Source organism: Odocoileus virginianus, chromosome 27 (assembly GCF_023699985.2).
Source record: "Odocoileus virginianus isolate 20LAN1187 ecotype Illinois chromosome 27, Ovbor_1.2, whole genome shotgun sequence".
NCBI lineage: Eukaryota > Metazoa > Chordata > Mammalia > Artiodactyla > Cervidae > Odocoileus > Odocoileus virginianus.
This window is the reverse complement of record NC_069700.1, coordinates 281,592-306,079: the sequence shown is the minus strand read 5'-3', so window position 1 is coordinate 306,079 and position 24,488 is coordinate 281,592. Positions and strand designations below refer to the sequence as shown.

The 24,488-nt window shown below is 53.1% G+C and overlaps 1 protein-coding gene across 5 annotated transcripts in view; it reads left to right on the top strand.

Annotated features, from left to right (window-relative positions):
• The window catches only part of SLC22A23 (solute carrier family 22 member 23), a 128,837-nt gene that overhangs the window by 28,188 nt on the left and 76,161 nt on the right, over window positions 1-24,488 (top strand). For 3 of the 5 annotated variants that reach the window (XM_070456975.1, XM_070456974.1, XM_070456976.1), the window contains exons 2-3: window positions 7,162-7,265; window positions 12,210-12,364. The exons of 1 other annotated variant lie outside the window; for it this stretch is intronic. In XM_070456975.1, the coding sequence (XP_070313076.1) occupies window positions 7,162-7,265; window positions 12,210-12,364 (259 nt within the window). Of the gene's footprint in view, window positions 1-7,161; window positions 7,266-12,209; window positions 12,365-20,583; window positions 22,129-24,488 lie in introns of those variants that run through there. One more of the 5 variants, XM_070456977.1, reaches the window with a different exon arrangement.

Sequence of the window (24,488 nt, the reverse complement as noted above, 5' to 3'; positions counted from 1 at the left end):
GCAGTGAATGAAAAACAGAGAAGCAAAACTAAAGAGAAAAAAAACGAAAAACCTCCCAGAGTCGCTGGCACGGTTGTTCGTTGTGTCATTCAAGGAAGCCTCTGAGAGTGCCAGCCCTAATTGGCAGCTCTGTTGGCTCCTGTCGACAGCAGCCAATCTCCTAAAGTTGCAGAATGAGCTTAGAGGCAAAAAGCAGAGAATAGTTTGGGGTTTTCAAAACATGCAGTATTTCTTGAATTTTGATAGAATCTTTTAGGGAAAAATCCAAATACAGCTAGGTTAAAAAAGAAAGAAAGAACCACTGAAAAACACAGACCTGTTGAACAGTTGATCTTAGCTAAAGTGCTTCATGGATCCAGCTTACATGACCAGCCTTCCAGGGTGGAGAGTGAGTGTAGTATAAGTGTGAGTGTGTGTGTTCGCCACTCTGTAGTCTCCAGCTGAGAAGCAGGGCGAATCCTCAGAGTATGAAATGGCGGTTCACGAGGGACCAGTGAAATGCCGCTTCAGGGGAAAAAAAGGTTGCAGAAGAATGCTGACTTTGGATTTCTCTAAATCCCTACAACTCAGTCAGGAATGCTGTTTTATTTAAGCTTTTGAAATTTTCAGCAGTGTTATCCCCTTTGTAGTCTGAGCAGAAACTCTTCCTTTCATCTCCGACTCCTCAGCTCTAGAGCACATGTGTGTGTTAAAAGCCCTTGTGGTTTCTAACGGGGATCTCCAGCTCCAAAGATGAAACTTGGGGGAAATTTTTCATTTAGTTCCCTAAAAAATGTTTTTGGCTTTAGTTGGTGAGTGTTAATTAACATCACTTCACCGGCGGCTCAGTGGGAAAGAATCCGCCTACCAGTGCAGGAGACGCGGGTTCGATCCCTGGGTCAGGAAGCTCCCCTGGAGAAGGAACTGGCAACCCACTCCAGTGTTCTTGCCTAGAGAATCCCATGGACAGAGGAGCCTGCTGGGCTACAGTCCACGGGGTCACAAAGAGTCAGACACGACTGAGCGACTAAACAACAACGTTAACATCACAGTAATCTTCCAAGTTCCTCAGTTGGTTTCCAGTCACTTTCCTAACCAGCCTGAGTGTTTAGATTGTGTTAAAATGCATATTCCTGAAAAGGTGAAAAGTTTTTGGTTGTTTTTTTTTAATGATTTTGTCTCACCCTCATCACCATCATCACTTCCACCTCCGTGGGTGGGAGCTAACATTACCTATATTTGTTGTCTCATTATAAGGTTTATTGATTAATTGTAGAAACTTTGGAGAAGTCAAGAAAAGTATAAAATTGAAAATAAGGCTACAGTCCATGGGGTTGCAAGGAGTCGGACGTGACCGAGTGACTGACACACTTTCGCCCAACACGCCTGTATTCGTGGCCTTTATGCCAAGGCTTTCTCCTAGTGTTGTTGGGAGCATCTTTCTGGAGCATCTGCTTTCAGACGCAAACGTTCTCATGCTCTACAGTCTTGCTGGACGTCAGGCAGGGTCTCATTTCTCACAAGCGACCGACACTGAGGCTCATTGTACGGGGACATCTGAGGGCTGCCCTCAAGGTCTCCTTGGGGAAAAGGTCCAAGAAAAGCAATTGCTGGGACGAAGAGTGGTCACGATTTCAAGTCACAGGATACGTGCTCCCAGACAGCCTTCCAGAAACTCAGGGCTTCGTTTACATGCCCAGCACATACCCGATCCTCTGTTTCTCCTGCATCTTTGGGAAACATAAAAAAAATCTTTAAAAAAATATTAATAAAGTATTGAGCTTTGATTTTAATTGGGCTTCCTTGGTAGTTCAGTGGTAAAGAATCTGCCTGCCAATGCAGGATACATGGGTTCGATCTCTGGGTAGCGAAGATCCCCTGGAGAAGGAAATGGCAACACACTCCAGTATTCTTGCCTGGGAAATCCCATGGACAGAGGAGCCTGGCGGGCTACAGTCCATGGGGTCCCAAAGAGTTGGACATGACTGAATTGACACAGTACACACACACAATTTTTTTTTAGTTAATAAAGTATTGAGCTTTGATTTTCATTAGAGGAGTGAAGTATTTCCCAGGTGTCCTTTAACCATTTGTTTCATATTTTGTTAATTTTCTGGATGCTTGACCAGAAACTTAGAGCATTGGTCGATATTGTTATGGAAATACTGACTACAGATAGTAAGTGTTCGTTGCTCAATCATGTCCGACTCTTTGTGACCCCATGGACTTTAGCCCGCCAGGCTCCCCTGTCCTTGGAATTCTCCAGGCAAGCGTGTTGGAGTGGATTGCCATTCCATTCTCCAGAGGATAGTGGCCCTTTGGCTATTGTAGGAGGAAATCTCTTCCTTCCATGCTCCTGCGTTCTGTGGCTGGGGCACTGGAAGCTAGACTGAGGGAAGGCGGCCGAACAAGAGGGAACCAGGGTTCACTGCCAAGTGCAGCCGGGCACACGGAGCGCTCAGAAGGATGGGCGCTCAGAAGGATGGGCAGGGCTTGGGCTCACGGAGTATCTTGACAAAGGACAACATGTCTGCCGAAAGGGGGAGAAGAGTTGGGGCTTTTAGGCGCCGCAGGCTTGGGAAGTAAATACATGGTGTGTTGGGGGTGGGAGGGGCGACTAAGGGAAGGTGAGGGTGGTTTCTGTGAGGTTTTTTAAAGTTTTTATTTTATATTGGAGCGTACTTGACTTACAGTGCTGTGTTAGTGTACCACAAAGTGATTCAGTTACCTTTACACGTATACCTGTTCTCTTTCAAATTCTTTCCTGTTGAGGTTATTCCAGAATGGCGAGTAAAGTCCCCTGTGGTGTATAGCAGGCGCTTGTTGGTTTACTGTTTTATACACAGTAATGTGTCCACATGTCAGTCCCAGACTCCTAATCTGTCAGTGAGGTTGTTTGCAGACACATCTCGGCGCCGACTTTGATTTCACGGCCTCGGGGCTTGCCCGGAGAGGGGGTTTATGGCCCTCTTCACTCCTCCGGAGTTTCTGCTTTTCGGCAGGTGGAGGGGCTCTGAGGAGGCTGCTTTCTGCATCTGCTGATCCTCCTTCGCCTCCAGATGAAGATCGCCCCTGTGCCAAAGTGGCCTTTCTAGGGGCTGGCAGACTCCTATCCCCTTCCAATATCTCCTAAAATTTAAGTCTTTATAATATTGCTTATGTTATTTTTGATATGAGGAGATTTTAAATAAGCAAAATGAATAATAACTCAGGAGTAACAGACCCACTTATAAAATCCATCATCTTTTCCTTGGGTAATTTTCCCTCTTTTAGTTTTTATCCATAGGGAGCCCCTCTTTACCTCGAAATTGGATAAGTAATCTGTTTCCATCCGTCTTTTTTTATGTTCTTGTTTGCATTTCACTTTATCAGAGTTTTCATTATTGCTGAAAATAAGATTCTTTTCCTCCCGTCCCATTTATTTCCCATCTTCTTTAGAAATTTCATTAGTTTCCTCGATGAATATTTCTCTCCTCTGGCAAGTCAAGCAATTAGATTTATTCCTTAGAAAGTAATATCAGTTTTCTTTCTTTCAGCTTACCCTTGAAACGTATAGGTAGGTTAAACAGTCTACCAGATGTTTTGTAACTGCTGTCTTAAAAGAAAAAACCATGGGCAGCTAAGACGGAGATCACATTCTGGGGTCAGTTCCCTAACTGAGGACCCTCCCTGGTCCTGGAACAGCGAAGACAGCAAATGTCAGACTGGAAAACGGGGCCGTGACGTCTCCACGTCCACGGCCTCGGCAGGCTCGCTGACGGAGTGACGCAGGGCTAAGCTAGAGGACTGTTCCCGCCCCGTTGAGGCAGGGAGTGGGTTGGAGGGGTTAATGCGTGGAGACCCCGTGTGAGTTCAGGGGTGGGGAGCCCGGGGAGACGGGTCGTGGAACCAGCACTCAATCCCCGGGCAGCTGAGGGCGGGCTCGCACATTCCCGCACTTCACTCTCTTTCTAATTCAGTCACCCCGGAAGTCAGCCTCGGGTTACCGCGGAAGGTTATTTCGAGGGGCAGATGACCGGCGGAGCCCCGGCCACGTGGGAAAGCTTAGCAGTCGGGCAGTCCGGAGGTGGCGTTTCCCAGCCCGCCCCGCAGGCGCGCGCAGCAGAGGGGTGGCGCGGAACCCCTGCAGGTTCCCACGAAACAGGCTCTCTGCAGAGCGGGCGGGGCGGAGCGGGTGCTGGCGCGCTGGGGGCAGGGAGCGCCCCTGGGCGTTGGAGATTGATTGGTGATTGGTGTGGGGGCGTGAGAAGAGGGAGGTGATAGCGGGTGACCTCAAGGGACGAAACCCATGCCCCTGAGTCCTGGTTTTGCACAGTTTAGACTTTCTGAACGTGCCTTTGCTTGGTGAAATGACTGATTGCTGTACCCTATTTTTTCTCATAATTTTGTCTGTGTTTATTTGTTTTTGGCCGTGTTGGGTCTGCACCTGCTGCATACAGACTCTCTCTAGTGGGGTGAGCAGTGGTCTGTGGTTGCACGGGCCCCAGGACCCGTGGGGCTTCGGTAGTTGGGGCTCATGGCTCAGCACTGTGGTTCCCGGACTCTAGAGCCCCAGCTCAGTAATTACGGCTCATGGGCTTAGTGGCACGTGGAGTCTTCCCAGACCAGGGATCGAACCGTGTCTGCCACATTGGCAGGGGAAGTCTTTATTGCTGAGCCATGGGGAGCCCAGCCATGTCTTATTCGGAATGGGGCAAGTTTTGGAAACTTAAGTGATCTCAAGGCTTCCTTAGACTCCTGAAATCCTTCCCGAGATTGTAGCCACTCTGAGCATACTTCATTCTCATCAGATGTGGAAGTCAGACAAGAGATCCCGGCCCCACCCGCCTGGTTTACAGAATGTGCCTCCAGGGGGGACTCCAGGCTTTGGGGGTATCCAGCAGACCCCAGGCGGGGGATCTTTATCTTGAGGAGCTTGCGGGGGTCTGGGGCGGTTTTCTTGTTGACTCAGAGATGCTGTCTGCCCTGGCACCTGGATGAGGGGGTCAGGGCGCCAGGTGGCTGCCTTGTCCTGGATCCCACCCCCGGGGTGCGGGCCGTGGCGTCAGCAGGCCGTGCTGACCGGCTGCCTCTCCCTCCTGGCCTCGGAAGAGGGCCTGTCTCCTCCCTGGGTCAGTTTTCTGCTCCCGCCTTGCTAATTGACGGAGGTTGCCCTGGACATCTCTGTAGGTAGCAGCCGGATTGGGCGGTGGCTGCCCAGGGCCGGGTCGGGTTGTGGTTCGGAGGCTCGAACGCACACAGTGGTGGCAGCCCCCCGCCCCCCTTTCCCGAATGCTTCTGTCCTCTGTTGCCTCCTGGCCAGCTCCCACAAGCAGCGTGTGCTGCGGGCATCACTGGACCTCAGATCAGCTCCCAGTGGGACGTCTGGGTGGAGACCGAGGGCAGAGCGGGCACCTGGTGCCCCAGCCTCGCCCTCCCCCAGCAGCACCTGGGACAGGGCGTGCCCTTCCCCTGACAAGCGTGTGCCTGGCGGAGGTGCGGGGAGCTGCCACGGCACTGGGCTGCGACGATCACAGGGGCTGCCAGCCTCTCCTCGGCCCGCGGGGCCAGCTGGGCGGGGAGATGCAGCTCGTTCCCCGTGGATCGGTTACCTTGTGGGCCACGAGGAGAGAAGGGAAAACAGCAGGAGCAGCCTCAGAAGGCAGACAGCGGGGCGGGGGGTACAGACTCGACACAGGCCGGCGCGTCCCGGGCTGTGACTCACAGGAGGGCAGAGAGGAGAGACCAACAGCCTCCAGTCGAAACCAGGAGGGCAAAGAGTCGACGCTGCCCTGCTCCTGATGCTGTGACTCAGCAGCGCTTCAGGCTGCGTGTCCCAGGTTAGACGAGCAGGGTGCGCCGTGGAAGGTGTTTGTTGTTACAAATACGTTTGCTCCTAGAAACCAGGTACACGTGAGTTTGGTTTTCCAGGCTGGCCTCCAGAAGCCCCCTTAGCTGCCCCTCCAGCCCCGCCCGGTGTGTTCCCTGGAGACTCTGACCACCCCCTGCATTTGGGGGGGTGTTGTTTGAGCCACAGCCTGGGAAGCTCATTCACCTAATTCAAATGGGCAGGGTTGTGGCCGCCCCCGGGCAGGCTCGCGGTCACCTGGATGGCTTGTTAAACCACCTCGCCGCACTTCCTCCAAAACCTCCCATGGGGTCTGGCCTGGGCCCAAGAATGAGCATTTCTGATGCCTTCCCGGGTGACGCTGCTGCTGGGTGTCCCTGAGCAGACACGGGAGGACAGCAACCCGGTAAAGAGCCCTTGAATCTGAGTCATTAATGATCAACTTGTGAGGCCAGCGGTGCCCGGCCCTGGGTGTGTCCAGGGGATGGCGTCACAGGCGGCTGGTGCCTCCTCCGCAGAGTCCGGTGCAGAGGCGCGGCTCTCCCCGAAGCCCGTTGATGCGGAGACCCCAGTTGTTTGCCCCCTCGGACCCAGACATCAGCTGCCCTCGGACTGAGGGCTAGTCCTCACCTGTGCTCCTTGTGGACACACGTCACTCAGAGGGAGCAGACGTGCGTTTTTCTCCCACTTCTGCCAAAGCAGGAGGGAAAGATTGGAGGGCTGTTTTCTATTTTTTTTTAAATGATAAAGCTTATATGTAAAACTAGTCTAAAAGTTGTGTGCACCAACTGATTGTCTTTCTCTCCAAGTAGAGTAGGTGGCTGTAGCCTGGAACATGGGAAAACATGTGTGGCATTGACAGGGAAAATGGAAGACTGCTTCAAGTGGCTATTTCAGCATTGACCGCTAACCGTCTTAACTATTAGGATGACTTGTGAAGTTTGGGGGGTTTCCGGGCTGGAAACGCAGAGCTCCCGCTGTTGTGACCCGCTGTGCAGAAGCCGGCAGGGGCTTCCCACCGCGGGGCGTGTGCTGGCCGTCGGTGCCGGGGACACCTGGCCCTGCTTCCCCGCCCGGATGGAGGGAGGACCCCCCCACCAGAGGTCACGAGGGCACTAGACCCTGCAGACTTCTGTCCTCTGCCCCAGACGAAAGCATCACACCGCCTTCTGTGGCCAGGTGATATTTCCCATTGTTGGATTCTCCAAACCCTGGAGAAACCCCCAGTGGTGCGTGTGACGCGGCCTGTGAAGGGTGTCACGACCCCCGCCCACAGAGATGCGTGCTCTGTGATTGATGACGCTGGCCTCTGTGTGCCTTTCTCTCTGACCTGTTTTCTATTTGCCCCTCTCTAGTGGGATCTTGTGTGTGATAATGCCTGGAAGGTCCATGTCGCTAAGTTCTCCTTACTGGTTGGATTAATCTTTGGCTACCTGATAACTGGATGCATTGCTGACTGGTAAGTACCCACATGCCTGACACACTACAACCCCCCGGAGCCTCCCGGGGCATGGTCGGCCTGAGCTCGCCGTGACCAAGGCTCCCCCCGCCAGCCCTGGCACTGGGGCCAGAGATGACGGGGGCAGCCGCCCCCTGCAGAGTTCAGACAGAGAGAGCTGGCCAGTGCCCAGAGCAGACCCTTTTGAAGTAAGGATTTAAATTCATTACAATTCCCTGGCTGCTAGAATCTAGCTAAACCAGCTTGGAGCCAGCCGCCCATCTCCTGAGAGAGCGAGGTTAGAAAGAGCCTGGGAACGTGGTTTCAAGGCTTTAAGGGCTGGTCCCTGGGTAGGCATAGACAGACCAGGGGCCTCTAAAGACAGGGAGAGGACAGCCAGACTCGTCACACTCGAGAACTGGACAGACGCAGGCAGATCTCAGAGAGGGACCGTCCCTGTAAGTTGGCTTGGCCAGGAGATGCTTCTGCAGGTCCACGGGGAGCTGGGCTTTGAAAAGTGGGCGGCCTGTGGGTGGCGGCTGGGCAGGGCAGGCAGAGGGGTGGGGACCGGAGACAAAATAAATGTGCTTTCCTTGGGCGGGTGAGGGGCCAGGTGAGGGTTCCAGAGTGAGCGAGAGGGTAGTGGGATGGAGACTCGGGTCGCCGTGGCAGGAGTGACGGTGTTAGCAGCCCGCCCTCACCGATGCCTGTGTGGCCGGACTCTGTGCTGAGTGTCTCTGTAGATTAAAATAGCCCCTCCGCACAGTTCCCCTGTTTCGCAGGGGAAAACTGGCATCACCCCTATCTCCTGGGGAAAACCAGAGGCACATGCATTTAAGTAAAATCCCCGGATGCCCTTGGGTTGGAGAGCCGGCGTTTGAAACTAAGCTTCTCGCGGCCCGAGCCGGACGCCACAGACGTGGACTGAGTCACGGGGCTTGTGTCGGCAGTGGGGACTTGCCCGAATAGCATGGCCGTGGCCCAGCGCTGCTGGGGCTTGCGGGGAACAGGGCTGCCGAAGAGGAGAGGTGCGGGGATCCCTCCCCGCTTGATGTTCTTTCTCTTTAAGGGACTTTATTTACGAATCAGGGCCTCTTGCATCCCAGACTTAATAAAGCCGGCAATGATGCAAAGCAGGCTCCTCGAGGCCGAGGTGTGCCCTCTGTCCTGGTCGGCTGAGACCGCTGGCCGGCGCCGCGGGAAGTGCCCGCGGTGGGGAGCCCAGGGAGACCACTTTCAAGTTCTGGAAAGTTCTTCCCCGAAAGCTGACATCTAACTGGGTGTTCCCTGCCTTAACATGAAGTGCGATTGCCTGTGTGTTCAGAATTTGCTGAATCAGCATCTGTAAGTGCTTCTTAAGGGCATCCTCCCGGGGCAGGAAGACAGATGCTGGGAGTGACCTGTAGAAACCCACAGACGCCCTCACGTGGGCTTTGGTGGTGGGTTTTTTTGGGAGAGGGGAGGGACCAGGATTGGAAAAGGATGAGGATTTCAGTTTTTTTTTTTTTTTCCCAAACCAAATACTTGAACTTTTAAAGGTTTTCAGAGTGAGCTATACTGACCTAAAAGACACTCCAATCCCAATGTTTTAACCACAAAGAATTTTGTTTCCCAGGAACCTGCACTGAAATAGGTTGGGAAGATAAGAGTAATATAACCACCTCACTTCTTCCTAAAAACACGGACTTGACTAAGGTCTTAGCGTCCTGATTCAGTGATTTAATAGGGAACGTAAATGCAGACTTCACCCAAGAGATCTGCAGCGGTTTTAAGTTGTTTACAGGTGGTTTTGTGGTTTCTTAAGCCTTGCCCATCAGTGGTGTTCAGCCTCCCTGATCACACACTGGCCCCGGGGACCAAGGTGGGAGAGTTTGGGGTCTTCCTTGGCAAGCAGCCAGGGGCTGAGCTGAAGCCCCTTCTCCAAGGTCATGGGGGTGGGGGGAGTGGACCAGGGGTGCCCAGAAGGTCAGGGCAGGCGGCTTATGCTGCTGCTTTCTGAACATTCTGAGCGGGCCTCAGTTCCAGTTTGAAGGTTTGGTATTTTCCACCCTTGACTGATTTACTGTTAGCATTTTGCTCCCTGCTGGAGCCTTGCTTCAAACAAGATAAACACACAGAGAGGGAAGTCCGGGTTTCACAGCTGCTGGCACCATTTCACGGCCGTGTCGGGAAGCTGACCAGGTCGTAGGTTATGCCAAGACCCCAGTCAGTGTCTAGTGAAGCTTCAGCTGCATGGTTTTTTGTTTTTGTTTTTAAAGGTGACTGTTTTGCACACACGTTCAGTCTGGGCTGGACAGCATGTCCTGTCAGGCAACGTGTTAGTTTAGGTGGAGGATGGGGGCCAGCTCGGGCAGTGGCTGTGGCCAGATGACCTTGCTCCTTCTCTTGCTGGGTCTTTTGCTGGACTCTGCACATTTCTCATCCTGCCGGTCCTGGGAGGCGGTGTATAGGCTGCACCACAGACCCCTTCCCTCTGGCTCTGGGCTGAGCTTGGTCAGTGGCAGGGAAGGAGTTTTTCCCAGCTTCTAGAGACTCTCCCGCGCTTTCCAGGTGGCTCAGTGGTGAAGAATCCGCCTGCCAGTGCAGGAGATGCAAGAGGCGCAGGTTCGACCCCTGGGTCAGGAAGATCCCCTGGAGGAGGGCATGCAACCCACTCCAGGATTCTTGCCTGGAGAATCCCATGGACAGAGGAGCCTGGTGGGCTGCAGTTCACGGGGTTGCAGAGTCGGACACGACTTAGCAACTAAACAACAGCAGAGGCCCACCTGTTCCTTGGCTCCGGCCCCACTTCTAGTCGAGCCCACCGTGGCTGGCCAGGTCCTTCTCCTGAGACCGTCTCCCTGGTTCCATGCAGCCAAGAGCCCTTCACTTTGACCCCATCTGCAGAGCCCCTTGTGCCGTGAGAGGCGGCGCAGCCTCTGGGGGTTAGGACAGGGATGCCCCCAAGGCTGATACTCTGCCCATCACAGGTCCTGGCTGCCCGATGATGCCTCTGCATCGCAGATTTGGGACTGTGAATTTACCGGTCATCTGGTGGGAGACCTCTGCTCTGGGGAGAGCCAGTGCTCACTTGAACCCCAGGGGCTTCTAAACACGTGCACGCATCTACACCCACTGGCCCTTCCCGAAGAGAGCCTGAGGCTCACGGGACCCAGCAGATCTTGCTTGGGACCTCCATCCCCAGGGAGCCTGGGTCGGGGCCAGGGCTCTGACTTTGAAGACCATGTTTGCCTCCCCATTCCTAATATGAATTTTCACTTAATGAATTTCAGCAGCTACTTGGGAGGGAAAGATTTAGAATTGTTTCTACAAGTTAAACAGAAATCCAGGATCTTCCCTAAGTGTCAGGACAGATCAGACTGTGTCCGGTGGGCATCGGGGAGGCCAGACGTAGGAAGACCCGCGGCTGCTCGGTGCCCGGTCTGTCGTCCTATTAGTGATCTCGACACTCTGCGATGCAGGACAGACGGGGAAGCAGAGGGAAATAAAGAGGGATAAGTTAGACTCTGGTTTCCTTCATTTTAATAAGTCAGCTGAGCTGTGTTTAAGTTCATTTCTGTAGATGAGTTGGATTTGGACAGAACTTCCTATAGTCGTTCCTGGTAAGCCGTTCCTGTGACCCCAGCACAAGTGAAGGGAAGCAATGGTCAAAATCTCAACAAGAAAATCGACTTAGGTTGCATTGAGCTCACGGCTTCGGCCCCATTTCTCTAACCCGGAGTGACGGACGGGGATGCTCAGAGGCCTAAGGGATCCTGAATGAGATGCTGTCCTGGAGTTCCCGCCTCCAGAGTGTGTAGAAATAACACCTGTCTCCTGCACAGGCAAGGCCAGACGCTACCGCATATTGCTTTTTTTAAAAAACAGATTTATTGAGAGATGGTTTACACACCATGAAGCTCACGCATGTTAGGTGCACAGGCCAGTGAGTTTTGGTGTATCTGCAGAGCTAGACATACGGCCGCTGGCACACACTGCCTTTAGAACGTTCCCCTCTTCTGCCCGCTCCCAACCTCTGCCGATCTCGCCCCGACCTTGGGCAACCCCAAACATCGTTTCTGTTCGCCCTGCTGGGTGTTTCGCCCTGCTGGGTGTTTCCCTTCCAGGAGGATGTCCAGGCGTCGGGGGTTCCAGACCTGGACTTTGTTGCCTTGGCAGGTGGAGTCCAGCCTCTCTCAGAGCTCTCCTCGTCCACACTGGCTGTGCCACGCTCATCCTCGTGTGTGGGGGGGTTGGTCCGGGAGGGGTGGCGAGTGAGGGCCGCCCCCCCGCCCCCCGCCACGCCTGGAAGCTCACCGCCTGCTGGTGCTCCTGGAGCTCGCTCGGGCCGCCCCGGTGACCGCCCGCCCAGGGTGCGCTGGCCTTTCCCTAATGGAGAGGACGGGCCCCTGGGGACCTCCCTTCCAGGTCCACGTGCATCCTTACAGCTCAGGCCACCCCCGCTCAGTCTGTGCTTCCTGCTGGTCACTCCTCATTGTAGAGCTGAAACCAGCTGGCCGCCGGCGCGGCCCCTGGCTCACCAGGCCTCGGGTGAGGTCGAGGCTGGGCTTGTTAACAACTCAGAGAAACAGCTGGAAGCCACACACCCTATGTCTGTGTTGACTCTGGAGCCAGTTCCAAAGGTCACAGCCTCCAAGCCATTTTATGCTGGGCATGCCAAGGTTGAGGTTTGGGGAGTTACTATTGGTTCTGTTGAATTACCCCCATAAACTCAGGAGTAGACTGGCCAACAGGAATTGGTTCCCGTCTCATGTCTGTCGCGCAGCGGCTGTTGACCTGTGTTCCCTTATCTACAGGGCGAGGGGTGGGTGTGTGTCCCCTGAGGGCCCCCTACCCCGGGCCTCCCCACGAGGGTCCAGGAGGGATGCCGGCTCCATGGGGTCCCCACCCAGCAGCTGCTGGCCCCGGGGAGGCCCGGCCCCACCCCGCCCGGCGATAACTAACCGCATCCCTGTCCGCGCGCAGGTTCGGCCGGCGGCCTGTGCTGCTGTTCTCCATCATCTTCATCCTCATCTTCGGGCTGACCGTGGCGCTATCCGTGAACGTGACCATGTTCAGCACACTCAGGTTCTTCGAAGGGTTCTGCCTGGCGGGAGTGACCCTCACCCTGTACGCGCTGCGTAAGTAGGGGCCTTCGGGTGAAGGGAGGTGAGGGAGCATGTGGCCGCCACATGTGCGGTGCGGGCAGGTGTCCGCGTGCTGCGACTCTGGAGCGCAGACGAGGGCATCTTCCACGGCTAGGACCCTGCTCCCGGGCTGTGTGTCTCACCCACCCTCCAGCCTGGACTCCGGCTCAGGCTCAGGATGCATCAGAGCCCGTGGGGGGTTGCATCGCCGCCTGGAGAAGTGGGGCTCGGCCTGCCACGGGGGCCAGAATCCTCCGTGTTGACTCACGTGATCCTCCAAACCCAGGCGTCCCCGCGCTTGGCTCCAGGGAGCAAAGCAAGTGGCTCACGTTTGGTGTGGGCTCCGTGTTCTGGTGGATTTCTTAAGAGTTTTCTTTCTTTGTGTTTTTCGCTAAAGCTATACAGAGTCCAAATGTCCCACATTCCTGTGTGGCCTGAGTGGTCTGGACTTGAACCCCAAGCCCTGGTGCTGGGAGATGTAAGTGGCGATCTTTTCAGGGTGAAGAGACTGTCCTCTGTTGATCCGCCGTGTAGGCGTCCGTGTGGACCCCCCTGTTAGGATGGCCGTCTTGCTTGTTCGGTGTTTTCTAGTGCATGGCCACACACCCACAGGGAGAAGGAAGGTTTTAGGTGTGGATGTTTATTTTACAGTTTTATATTTTTTAACCATGGTGTGGAAAGAACCATAAGGAATAATATAAGGTTATTCGTAACATATTTTCCTTTTCTTTCCCTTGGACAACATGTGTAGGATCAGAGATTAAGTAGCAATTTCTAGAGGGGTCGATAAGGATAGCTCTGATTATCTTCAGGGGCAGCTACCTTTGTTTAGCGTATGATCCCTTTAAACGACACTGTTAAGTAAACTGGATTTTGTTCCCTGTTGTAGAGGATAGAACTGTGGTCCATTACAGCATGGGTTTACAGTCACGGAGAAGAAGAGGACTGCAGATGTGGTCTCCGGAACCCACAGTCGGCTGTTCTGTTATCTTCTTCTGACGCTGACTTGAGTTGTGGTTTCATAGACATCGCCGTTTTCAGGTTATTTGCATCTGTCCTGGCAGCCTCGCTCTGGGGGGTCCTTAGGACTGTGCCTGTCCCGGGTCAGCGTGTTGGTGTGACGACCCTGTGGAGGGCTTGTCTCTCTCAACAGAGGTCTCGGGGTGCGTCTGGAGCCGGAGCGCTTCCCTAGGAGCTGCCTGGGTCCTCCTCCCTCCCTGCCCCCGTGGTCTGCACAGAGGAGCGGCCCCCCTTTCTGGAGGAGACCCCGGCCCTCGTCTCGGGCCCGCAGGTGCCGGGTGTGTGCCAGCGTGTGGGGTCTGCTCTCCAGGGCCCCATCCCCACGGGGCTCCAGTTCTCACGGGAGGGCGCCGTGCTGTGCCCCTTGGAGGGACCTGTTCTGGGGCAGCTCTGCAGGCTGGCAGAATGGGACAGTGGGCTTCGGACACTGAGCAGAGAAACAGCCTCTGTCTCAGCACCCCGGTGCCTGTCAAACTCAGCACAGAGGACGTCGGCAGAAAAGAGCCTTAAAGCAAAGCTGGCGTATCGGCTTTATCTTGCGTGCCCACTGCTGCCGGAGACCGCGGGAGGCTCAGGGGAACCCTTGGGGCTCAGCGGGCGAGGGGCCCGACCCAGGAGCCCTGCCGCCTCTGATCAGGAGTGGGAGGACCGGCTCTGGCCATCTCTGCAGACTCCCCTGCCTTCACCAGACCTGGAGGAAAACTGCCCCCGACGGCACCCTGCCAGCCTCACTTGGAATCACCGTTGGCCCTATAAACCTGTGACTGTGAAAACTGAAGCTAAGGATGCTTTTCAAGAGATTACACGTGAGCTCTTGACAGTGGAAAGTTCTCGTGTACTTCAGAGCCATGCCGGAAGTGTGCTTATCCCAGGAAAGCTTTGCTGTTATATAACAGGTGCAGAACCAAGTAACCCAGGTGTCTGCAGACTTTCTTCTCTACAGAGCCAGGTGGTAAATGTTTTATTCCATCACAGGCACTCAGCTCTGCCGTGATATCCTATCGTTGTTGTTCAGTCATTAAGTCGTTTCTGACTTTTTGCAACCCCATGGACTGCAGCACACCAGGCTTCTCTGTCCTTCACTGTCTCCCAGAGCTTGCTCAAACTCATGTCCATTGAGTTGGTGATGCCATCCAATCATCTTGTCCTCTGTCACTGCCTGTCATCCTCCTGTCCTCAGTCTTCCCCAGCATCGGGGGCTTTTCCAATGAGTCGGCTCTTCACATCAGGTGGCCAAAGTATTGGAGCTTCAGCTTCAGCGTCAGTCCTTTCAGTGAATATTCAGGGTTGATTTCCTTTAGGATTGACAAATGGTTTCATCTCCTTGCAGTCCAAGGGACTCTCAAGAGTCTTCTCCAGCACCAAGCAGTAAATAAGATGTAAATGATTAGGCATGGCTATGTTCCAGTAAGACCTTATTTACAGAAACAGATGGTGGCTGCTTTGACCAGCAGGCCAGCATATTTTTTGCCACCCATAAGTGCTCCTCTTTCCACTGACTGCTGGGGAGCTTGGAAAACCTCGAATCTCATCTAGCATGTGTGTGGGCTCGGCAAGCTGAGCTTTAAATGCTGGCCCCATTCCTAGTTTTATTTGAAATTTTCTGCTTTCATTTTTCCTTTGTCCCATTTTTATATTGCCATAAGTTCAGTGTTATATGACTGTATGGATTTGTGTGAGCAGTCTTAAGTTTTCTCTGAAATGACACAGGGCGTAAGTAAAGAGTTACATTTTCTTAGATTGGGATTACAAATCAGACGTCACGGCAGATACCACTGTGGTGAGAATTTCCAAGTGTCCACTAGTGGCCCACTAAGTTGATGTGATATGTGATATAGCAAAATTAACATAAAGCAGAAGAGTATAATTGACTGTCTGGAGTTCACTGAGATAGTATTCGAACAGCGTGAATCAGGGGGTTGACTGAGAGACGGCAGGAGAACCAAGTTTGGGAAGAGAGGCTCAAAAAAGGAAAGAAAGTTCTAAATGGATAGCATTGGGGTGGGCGTGCTGTGTGCTGGGCGGGGGCAGCCCCTCCCCTGGCGATCTTGGAGGAAACAGAGGCTGGGGGTGGGAATTGAGGATCCCAGCCCTCGGTCCACGGGGCTGGTGACACTGAACTTCCTAACCAGTGTGCTTGCTTCGTACACCAGTCGTACCTGGGCTGAGTGAATGCTTGGCAATTTGTTTTGCTTAAAGGAATTTCTTGCTAACCCTGGTCACAGGGTTAAAATATTTCTCGACCAAAGCTCTCACACCGGAGACGTTGATTATTTGGGAGATAAATGTTAAACGGCCCTGACGTTTTATCCCTCCCACTGGCAGGCTTTTATCTCACTTCGTGCATCTGCTGGAAAGGTCTGAACTTTCTCAGAAGAGACAGGATGTGCTTCTCTTTTCCGTCTTGCAGGTGCCTGGCATTGCAAGTGGGGAGAGTCTTGGTTTTGGCAGGTCGCGTGGCTTGCGGAGCTCATTGTGAAGGTGGACTCTGTGTTTGAGACGTGTTGCTGATGTGGGAAACTGTGCTTTTATGTGCGGAGTTGCTTAAGGCTTTTTCGGCTTTGGAATTTTTCTATGGTACATTCCAGTTAAACACTCCTTCCTTTAAACTGTAGTTTCCTTAAATTCACCAAAGGGAGACGAGGTTACGTAATTAGGACATAAACCAGAGACCATTGGCATCTTCCCCAGGAGCCTGTACCTGGAAGCCCGTTGGCAGGAGCCAGAGATGGAGCGATGCTGAACTGCGATCGGTGGCTGCAGGCGGGGTCCGGCCGCCTCTGAGGCTTCGCGAGACACTCAAGTAATTTAACCCACCTGGCCGCCCTGGTGGCCTCCTTGTATCTCTTAGCTGTGACAAAGAAGAGAAAAGAGAAAATCTTGACCTAGCCAGGCCAGGGGCAGGGAACCACAGACCAAGGAAAGAGGCGAGCATCCTGTTTCCTTATCTGTTCGTGAAAATAAAGACTTGCCAGAGATGAAAGTCTTGCCCATGTGCTTCTCAACAAGGGCAGCCACGACTTGTCGCGTGAATTCTTTCCCCAGGGATGGTTCACCTCACAGACAAGGTGATGCCGCTTTTGCTGGGATGTGTCCTTGTCGAAAAGAAGCGCAGAGAGAAAGCATCTCTTGGAGTTGACTTGCTGTCCATGTGCTGAGTCCTGCGGGAGACGAATGGTTTTCTTACGTTCTCTGAATCGGTCCTCATTGGATCTCTGTCTCTCTCTACCCACTTGGGGCAACCTCCCCCTCCCCAAGTGGAAGTGATGAAGCCTGCTTTTTGATGGCAGAGACCACACCTTAGTGACGGTGGGTTTTGTTTTTTGGCCTAACAGCAGTGAGCCGTTTCCTTGAAAACTTCTCTCAAAGGCTTGGCGGTCTCATTATAATAACCCTCCCCAAACCCAGACAGCTTAAATAATTGGACAAATTTTACGCATAATCAAAGAGTTACCAGAAACTTCACAGGTGACTGAGTTACTGATTACTTTGCAAAGTGAGAAGCCGAGTCTTAACTGGTAAATAATCTCGAGAGAGCCTTGAGTTTGCTCTGGGCGGGGTGATGTGGCTCACGAGATGATGGGTTTGGCCTCCGGCTGAGTCATTTCCACTGTGCTGGGAGATGTTCCTCCTTGCTATTGTGTGTCTTTCTTTTTTTGTTCAAATCTGGGACTTCGGTGCTCCATGGTTCCTTATCTGGTTTTTTTTTAATACAGTTTCTTTCTTTTATTTATTTTTGACTGCGCTGGACCTTCATTGCTTTTGCGAAGCCTTGCTCTAGTTGGGGGGAGCGGGGACTGCTCTTGGTTGCAGCACAGACCCCTCCTCTCGGTGGCTTCTCAGCACGGAGCATGGGCTCCAGGCGCACGGACTCAGCAGTGTGGCTCACGGGCTTTAGTTGCTCTGTGCTGCTTGGAATCTTCCCAAACCAGGGGTAGAACTGGTGTCCGCTGTTTGGACTGGCAGAGATTGGCAGGCAGATTCTCATCCACCAGGGAAGTCCTCTGTGTATTTCTTTAATTTAATGTTTTTCTGAATACTCCTTGGGGTGTATTTCAGTTACCAGGATTGTTGAGCGTCAGAGCCGCCGTGCTTATAATAAGAAAACAATATACTGAACTGTACGTAGTTCCAGGTGGCAGGCTGTTGGGCTGTGCAGTCAGGTGTAGTGACTTCAGCTTGCTAGGGCGCTAATATGTGCATCGCATTTGGATGAAGGGACAGTTTCTCGAGAACATGCTCTGGGCACCATGACCCATCGCCTGTCTTCACCCCACACCCCCATCTTCAGCCTCCCTGCCTTCTCAGCAGCCGCCCTGGGAGCCCCAGCCCTGCACTTCTGGTGGGACCGGACCTGCCAACAGGCTTTGTCAGCCAAGGCAGTGAGTCAGAGTTTACCCAAAGCCTTTAGCAAGTTTTTTTTTTTTTTAATTTCAAAAGAGTTTTTGTCTGATTCAGGTTCCAAATGATACGGTTGGGAAATCAGAATGGACTTAGGTTCTCATCTGGCCTTCCCTTCTCTGGAGACGCTTTGCTAACCCGGCAGACAGACCGTGAGAAGTGAAGAGCACATATGGAAGAGGAAGGTGGCCAGGCCTCTGTGCCCGCGCTGCCGCGTCACCTCCCCGGAGCCCCAGCGCCGGTGCCCCCTTGGGGTGCCAGGAGAGGGCGGGGCGCCTGGGCCCCTCCCCCGAGGGGCTGGTCTGAGACTGGAGGGGTGAGCCGTCCCTTGGGGAGCCGGGAAGCACCCCCGAGGACCGATTTTTCTCAAAGTGGTGCCAGTTCTTCAAATGAAAATGGTGACCCCTCTCTCCGCCTTCTTACCTATTAGCTGCGGTGTGGATTTAAATGGAGACTTCACTCCAAAGAAAGTGCAAACGTCTGTGTGTCTGTGGAGCACGCGAAGCTGCACCCCGTGTGTCCACATCAAAGGTGGAAAGACGAGGGCAGAGGAGGGGTCTGCGCCTGGCGGGCTCACTGAGGCCCAGACGCCGTCTTCTGCCGGAGGTTAGGGCAGCCTGTGTGTGGGGGGGTGCTTCAGAGTGCCTATTTCTTTGGGTGTTTTGAACTTGGTGAGAAGATAGTCTGTCTCAAAACTGGCAGAAAAGAGTAGAAATATTTAGCTATCTAGCATTCTAAAATCACAGTCCCTGGATGCCTTTTCCAGCATGCGTGCGTGCTTAGTAGCTCTGTCGCGTCTGACTTCTTGTGACCCCAGGGCTGTGGCCCAGCAGGCGCCTCTGTCCGTGGGATTTCCCAGACAAGAATACTGGATTGTGTTGCCATTCCCTTCTCCACGGGATCTTCCTGGCCCAGGGATTGGAAGCCTTGTCTCCTGCCTTGCAGGCGGATTCTATACCTCAGAGCCTCCAGGGAAGCCCCGCCCCACTTTTTTTTTTTAGCAGTGGAGGATAATATTAATATTAATACCATGTCTGTCCTTAAGGACTAGGCGTTTCCAGACACACAGTGATTTTAGCGGTGGGATGGTAGTGGTGGCCGAGAGCTTCATTTGAAACGAGGTGTTCACACACCAAGAGGGGAGCAGGACGATCTGGAAATCTGGAGGCCCAGGTGTAGTGAGAGCTCCGTGGTGGACCCACTGCATCTGCCACAAACCAGCTCATCTCCGTGCCTCTGTCTCCGTCTCTCTGAAGTCAGGGCACGGGTGTTCCGTGTGTCCCAGGGAACCACGGAACTGTGGGCTCACTTCTAGAACTGTCGGTGGAGAAAATGAGTAGAAAACAAAAATGAACGGACTCCAGGTGTGGACACTGAATACCACGGTCCAAATAAGAAAAGAGCAAAACCAGGTGGAAACCCCCGCTGCCCGCCGCCTTCTCCCTTTGGAATTCTGAGCTCACCCAGGAGCCTCCTCCATGTTGAGGGGGTCCTAGCCCCCAGGGGAGGGGAGGACCAGGAACCAGGGATGCTGGGCTCCCAGCGGCATCCCTGTCCAGCCCAGGTGGGCAGCTGGGGTCATTGCCGTCCGGAGGCTGCCGCGCGTGGGGACTGGAATCCAAGGTGACGATGTGGGAGGAGGTGAGCGAGCGGCCAGATTAACTGTCCCGGCTTCCCGGCCCCCGTGGGCCAGGCTCTGCCCTCTTGCCACAGCCCCGTCCCCGCACCCAGACCCTCCTGGGAAAGCCCGCCTTGCTCTCTGCACCCTCCTGTCTTGCTGCACGCTTGCCAGGTGGACCCACAGGCCTGTTCTGGGAATCCCGTAGGATGCTACCGGAGTTTCTTCTCTCGTCTGGAAAGATAAGAAGAGACGCAGGGCTGGAAGCCGGGCTGACTGGGAGAGGGGCTGAGGAGAAGTAAGAGCGGCACTAGGCTGACTGGTTGGTTTTTTTTTTTTTCATTTATTTTTATTAGTTGGAGGCTAATTACAATATTGCAGTGGTTTTTGTCATGCATTGACATGAATCAGCCATGGATTTACATGTGTTCCCCATCCCGATCCCCCCTCCCACCTCCCTCTCCACCCGATCCCTCTGGGTCTTCCCAGTGCACCAGGCCTGAGCACTTGTCTCATGCTTCCAACCTGGGCTGGTGATCTGTTTCACCCTAGATAATATACATGTTTCGATGCTGTTCTCTCAGAACATCCCACCCTCGCCTTCTCCCACAGAGTCCAAAAGTCTGTTCTATACATCTGTGTCTCTTTTTCTGTTTTGCATATAGGGTTATCGTTACCATCTTTCTAAATTCCATATATATGTGTTAGTATACTGTAATGGTCTTTATCTTTCTGGCTTACTTCACTCTGTATAATGGGCTCCAGTTTCATCCATCTCATTAGAACTGATTCAAATGAATTCTTTTTAATGGCTGAGTAATATTCCATGGTGTATATGTACCACAGCTTCCTTATCCATTCATCTGCTGATGGGCATCTGGGTTGCTTCCATGTCCTGGCTATTATAAACAGTGCTGCAATGAACATTGGGGTGCACATGTCTCTTTCAGATCTGGTTTCCTCGGTGTGTATGCCCAGAAGTGGGATTGCTGGGTCATATGGCAGTTCTATTTCCAGTTTTTAAAGAAATCTCCACACTGTTCTCTATAGCAGCTGTACTAGTTTGCATTCCCACCAACAGTGTAAGAGGGTTCCCTTTTCTCCATACCCTCTCCAGCATTTATTGCTTGTAGACTTTTGGATATAGGCTGACTGTTTTTCACTCTTCAAACAGAAGAGAGAGGAAATGAACGTCACCTTGGTAGCAGGTGAAGACCAGGCTTCTTCAAAGACATCCAAGTGGATCTGGTGGAAGGTGAAGTCATGAGTGGTTTGCTGAGACTCCTATTGGCCAAAACGAAACAAAACACAACTTTGGTGGTGAGACCAGAGAGAAATGTGACTCCCGAGATGAGGAGCCGTGAACGCTTGCTGTCAGCGCCAGTGTGACTGCGTCACGCCAGAGCAGCTGGGCTTCAGAGAGTCTCGGTTTCGCTTGGGGCAGCCTGTGAAAACAGGGTGGCTTTCTTCCTCACTCAGCGAGTGTCTGAGGGCCTCCTGGGTCCCAGGGGGCCATGATGAACTCGAGTACTTGCTGCGTGGTGCTAGGGGCCAAGCACGCAGAGGCAACATGCCTTTCTGCCCATCAACAGGTGACTGGCTTCAGAAGACGTGGTGTGTGTACAATGGAATATTACTCGGCCTTAAAAAGAGTGAAGCAGCGCCCTGTGCAGCAATGTGGTGGACCTGCTCGTAGTGAAGTCAGTCAGACCAGACAGATATGATGTCACTTACGTGTGGAATCTAAAAAATAATACAGGGGAGTTTATTTACGAAACAGAAACAGACTCTCAGACATAGGAAGCCACCTGTGTGTACAAGAGGGAGAAAAGAGGGGGAGGGATAGACTGGGAGGTTGGGATCAGCAGGTGCACATACTGCTGTATATAAAGTAAACAACAAGCTCCTGCCATAGGGATAGACTAGGAGGTTGGGATCAACAGATGCATACCGCTGTATATAAAGTAAACAACAAGCTCCTACCATAGGGATAGACTAGGAGGTTGGGATCAGCAGGTGCACATACCGCTGTATATAGAGTAAACAACAAGCTCCTACCATAGGGATAGACTAGGAGGTTGGGATCAGCAGGTGCACACCGCTGTATATAAAGTAAACAACAAGCTCCTACCATAGGGATAGACTAGGAGGTTGGGATCAGCAGGTGCACACCGCTGTATGGAAAGTAAACAACAAGCTCCTGCCATAGGGATAGACTAGGAGGCTGGGATCAGCAGGTGCACATACTGCTGTATATAAAGTAAACAACAAGCTCCTACCATAGGGATAGACTAGGAGGTTGGGATCAGCAGGTGCACACCGCTGTATGGAAAGTAAACAACAAGCTCCTACCATAGGGATAGACTAGGAGGCTGGGATCAGCAGGTGCACATACTGCTGTATATAAAGTAAACAACAAGCTCCTACCATAGGGATAGACTAGGAGGTTGGGATCAGCAGGTGCACACCGCTGTATGGAAAGTAAACAACAAGCTCCTACCTATAGCACAGAGAGCTAGAGTCAGCACCTCGTAACAACCCAGAGTGGAAAAAAATACTGAAAAAAAATACAACCGAATCACTTTGCTGTACGCCTGAGACGACACGAGCACTGCAACGCCAGCCGTGCGGTTTACAAAGCCACCGTCTGCATGACAGAAACCACTGCAGTGTTGTAATCAGCCCCCAACTAATAAAAATAAATGGAAGAAGAAAGCTATCATCACGTCCTCCTCAGTCTCTCCTTTCTACGCCTTAACATCAAAACACTGCTCAGCACCACGCCACACACACACTCACACACAGACACGCACAGGCGTGTGCACTCACATAGACATGCACAGGCGTGTGCATACACACTCACACACAGACACACAGGTGTGTGCACACACACAGAGACACACACAGGCGTGTGCACACACACACACAGACACGCACAGGCGTGTGCACTCACACAGACATGCACAGGCGTGTGCACACACACGCAGACACGCACAGGTGTGTGCACTCACATAGACACGCACAGGCGTGTGCACACACAGACATGCACAGGCGTGTGCACACACACAGACACGCACAGGTGTGTGCACTCACATAGACACGCACAGGCGTGTGCATACACACACAGACACACAGGTGTGTGCACTCAGACACGCACAGGCGTGTGCACACACACAGACACACACAGGTGTGTGCACACACACAGAGACACGCACAGGTGTGTGCATACACACGCACAGACACACAGGTGTGTGCACTCACACACACAGACACGCACAGGCGTGTGCACACACAGACATGCACAGGCGTGTGCACAGAGACACACACAGACACGCACAGGGGTGTGCACACACACAGACACGCACAGGTGTGCACTCACACACTCACACACAGACACGCACAGGTGTGCACTCACACACACAGACACGCACAGGTGTGCACTCACACACTCACACACAGACACGCACAGGTGTGCACTCACACACACAGACACGACAGGTGTGTGCACACACACACAGACATGCACAGGCGTGTGCACACTCACGCATGACACGCACAAGCGTTACACACACAGACACACACAGGCGTGTGCACACACACACACACACACACACCCTGCCTTCAGCGTGAACAACGTCACATTCCTTGAAGGACTCAGCTGCCTCTGCGCTCTGCTGTAGTTCTGAGTTCCCGGCTATCGAGCCAAGATAATGCACTGTTTTAGGCAACTTCAAGGAAAAAAATCTCATTACCGTCTTGCCTTCTAACTTGGTTTTTCCTGTCCGGTGATAGGGCAAATTTACCACTGTTACTTTCTTGCACAGCAGTGCAGATGCTCTTAAGACCCTAACTTCCTCACTTAAAAATGGTGGCAATGGTAAATTTTATATTATAAACATTTTACCAAAATTTTTTCTAAAAGTTATTTTCTTCCTGAAATACTTGACATGAAGACAAGGTGGTGTTTTTCTGGGGAACACAGGAATTAAAAGCAATGCTTGAAACTATTTAGATCACATTGGTCACTGTATGGAAGTTGCTCTTGCCCCAGTTACCTCTTACCTACTGGGCGACCATTGCTCCATCCACGGTCTGCATTTCTCAATCCTTGGCCTGCGTTACTGGCCACTCTCACTGGCCCTTTCTTCGCACCCTGGTTATCAGGCTGTCCTGACTTCCCACTGGTCTCTCAGGTTCCCGCTTCCTGCCTCCCTCCAGCCACTTACTTCTCCTGTCAGTCAGGTTCTCAGCACACTCAGCTCTTCCGAGCCTGTGACTGCCCCCGAACTTCTGGACAGACGACTGCCTGCTATCAACCCTCTCGAGTGCCCCTAAGGCACCATCCACTCGTCATGTCTGAACGTGAAGCTGCCTGTCATCGCCCTCAGCAACCCTGCCGGAGGAGGGAGAGGCCACTGGCTTCAAAATCTATAGGGTTTGGAATCGAAATCCTGGGCTGCCTCCCTCGCCCCACCGTGTGGAGGAGAATCGGTCCAGGTGCCCCAGCTGGTCGCCGGGTCCTGCCCCCTCCCTTATCTGCTCTCAGTCACCTGGGACTCGTCCCACCTCCTCAGAGTCTCTCCTTCCCCGTGGCCAAGGCCTTCACCAGGCTCTCCTTCCTCTCCCAGACACCGCACGGCCTGCAGCTTTCAGCTTGGCCTGAGCTCTCCACTGCCCCAGCCTGACCAGCCCCCCTGAAACGTGCATCTAAAACTCTACCTTTCTTCTTCGAAACCTACCGGAGCCTGGCCTGTCCCATGGTCACAGAGGACAGAATCTCTGTGCATTGTCCTAGCTTCCTTCCCAGGCTCCCCACCTCATGATTCTGGTCTCTACCCAGCCCCCAGCCACTCTCATTACCCGGGATGCTCTAGGCTCCAGCTGGGTCCTAACCACTCTCATTACCCAGGGTGCTCTAGGCTCTGGCTGGTCCCCAACCACTTTACCCAAGATGCTCTAGGCTCCCCTGACCACTCACATTACCCAGGATGCACTAGGCTCAAGCTGGTCCCTCATCACCCACAGGACCCAGAGTGCACCAAACTCCTCCGGCCTCTGAGCATCCAGTGCAAATAGCAA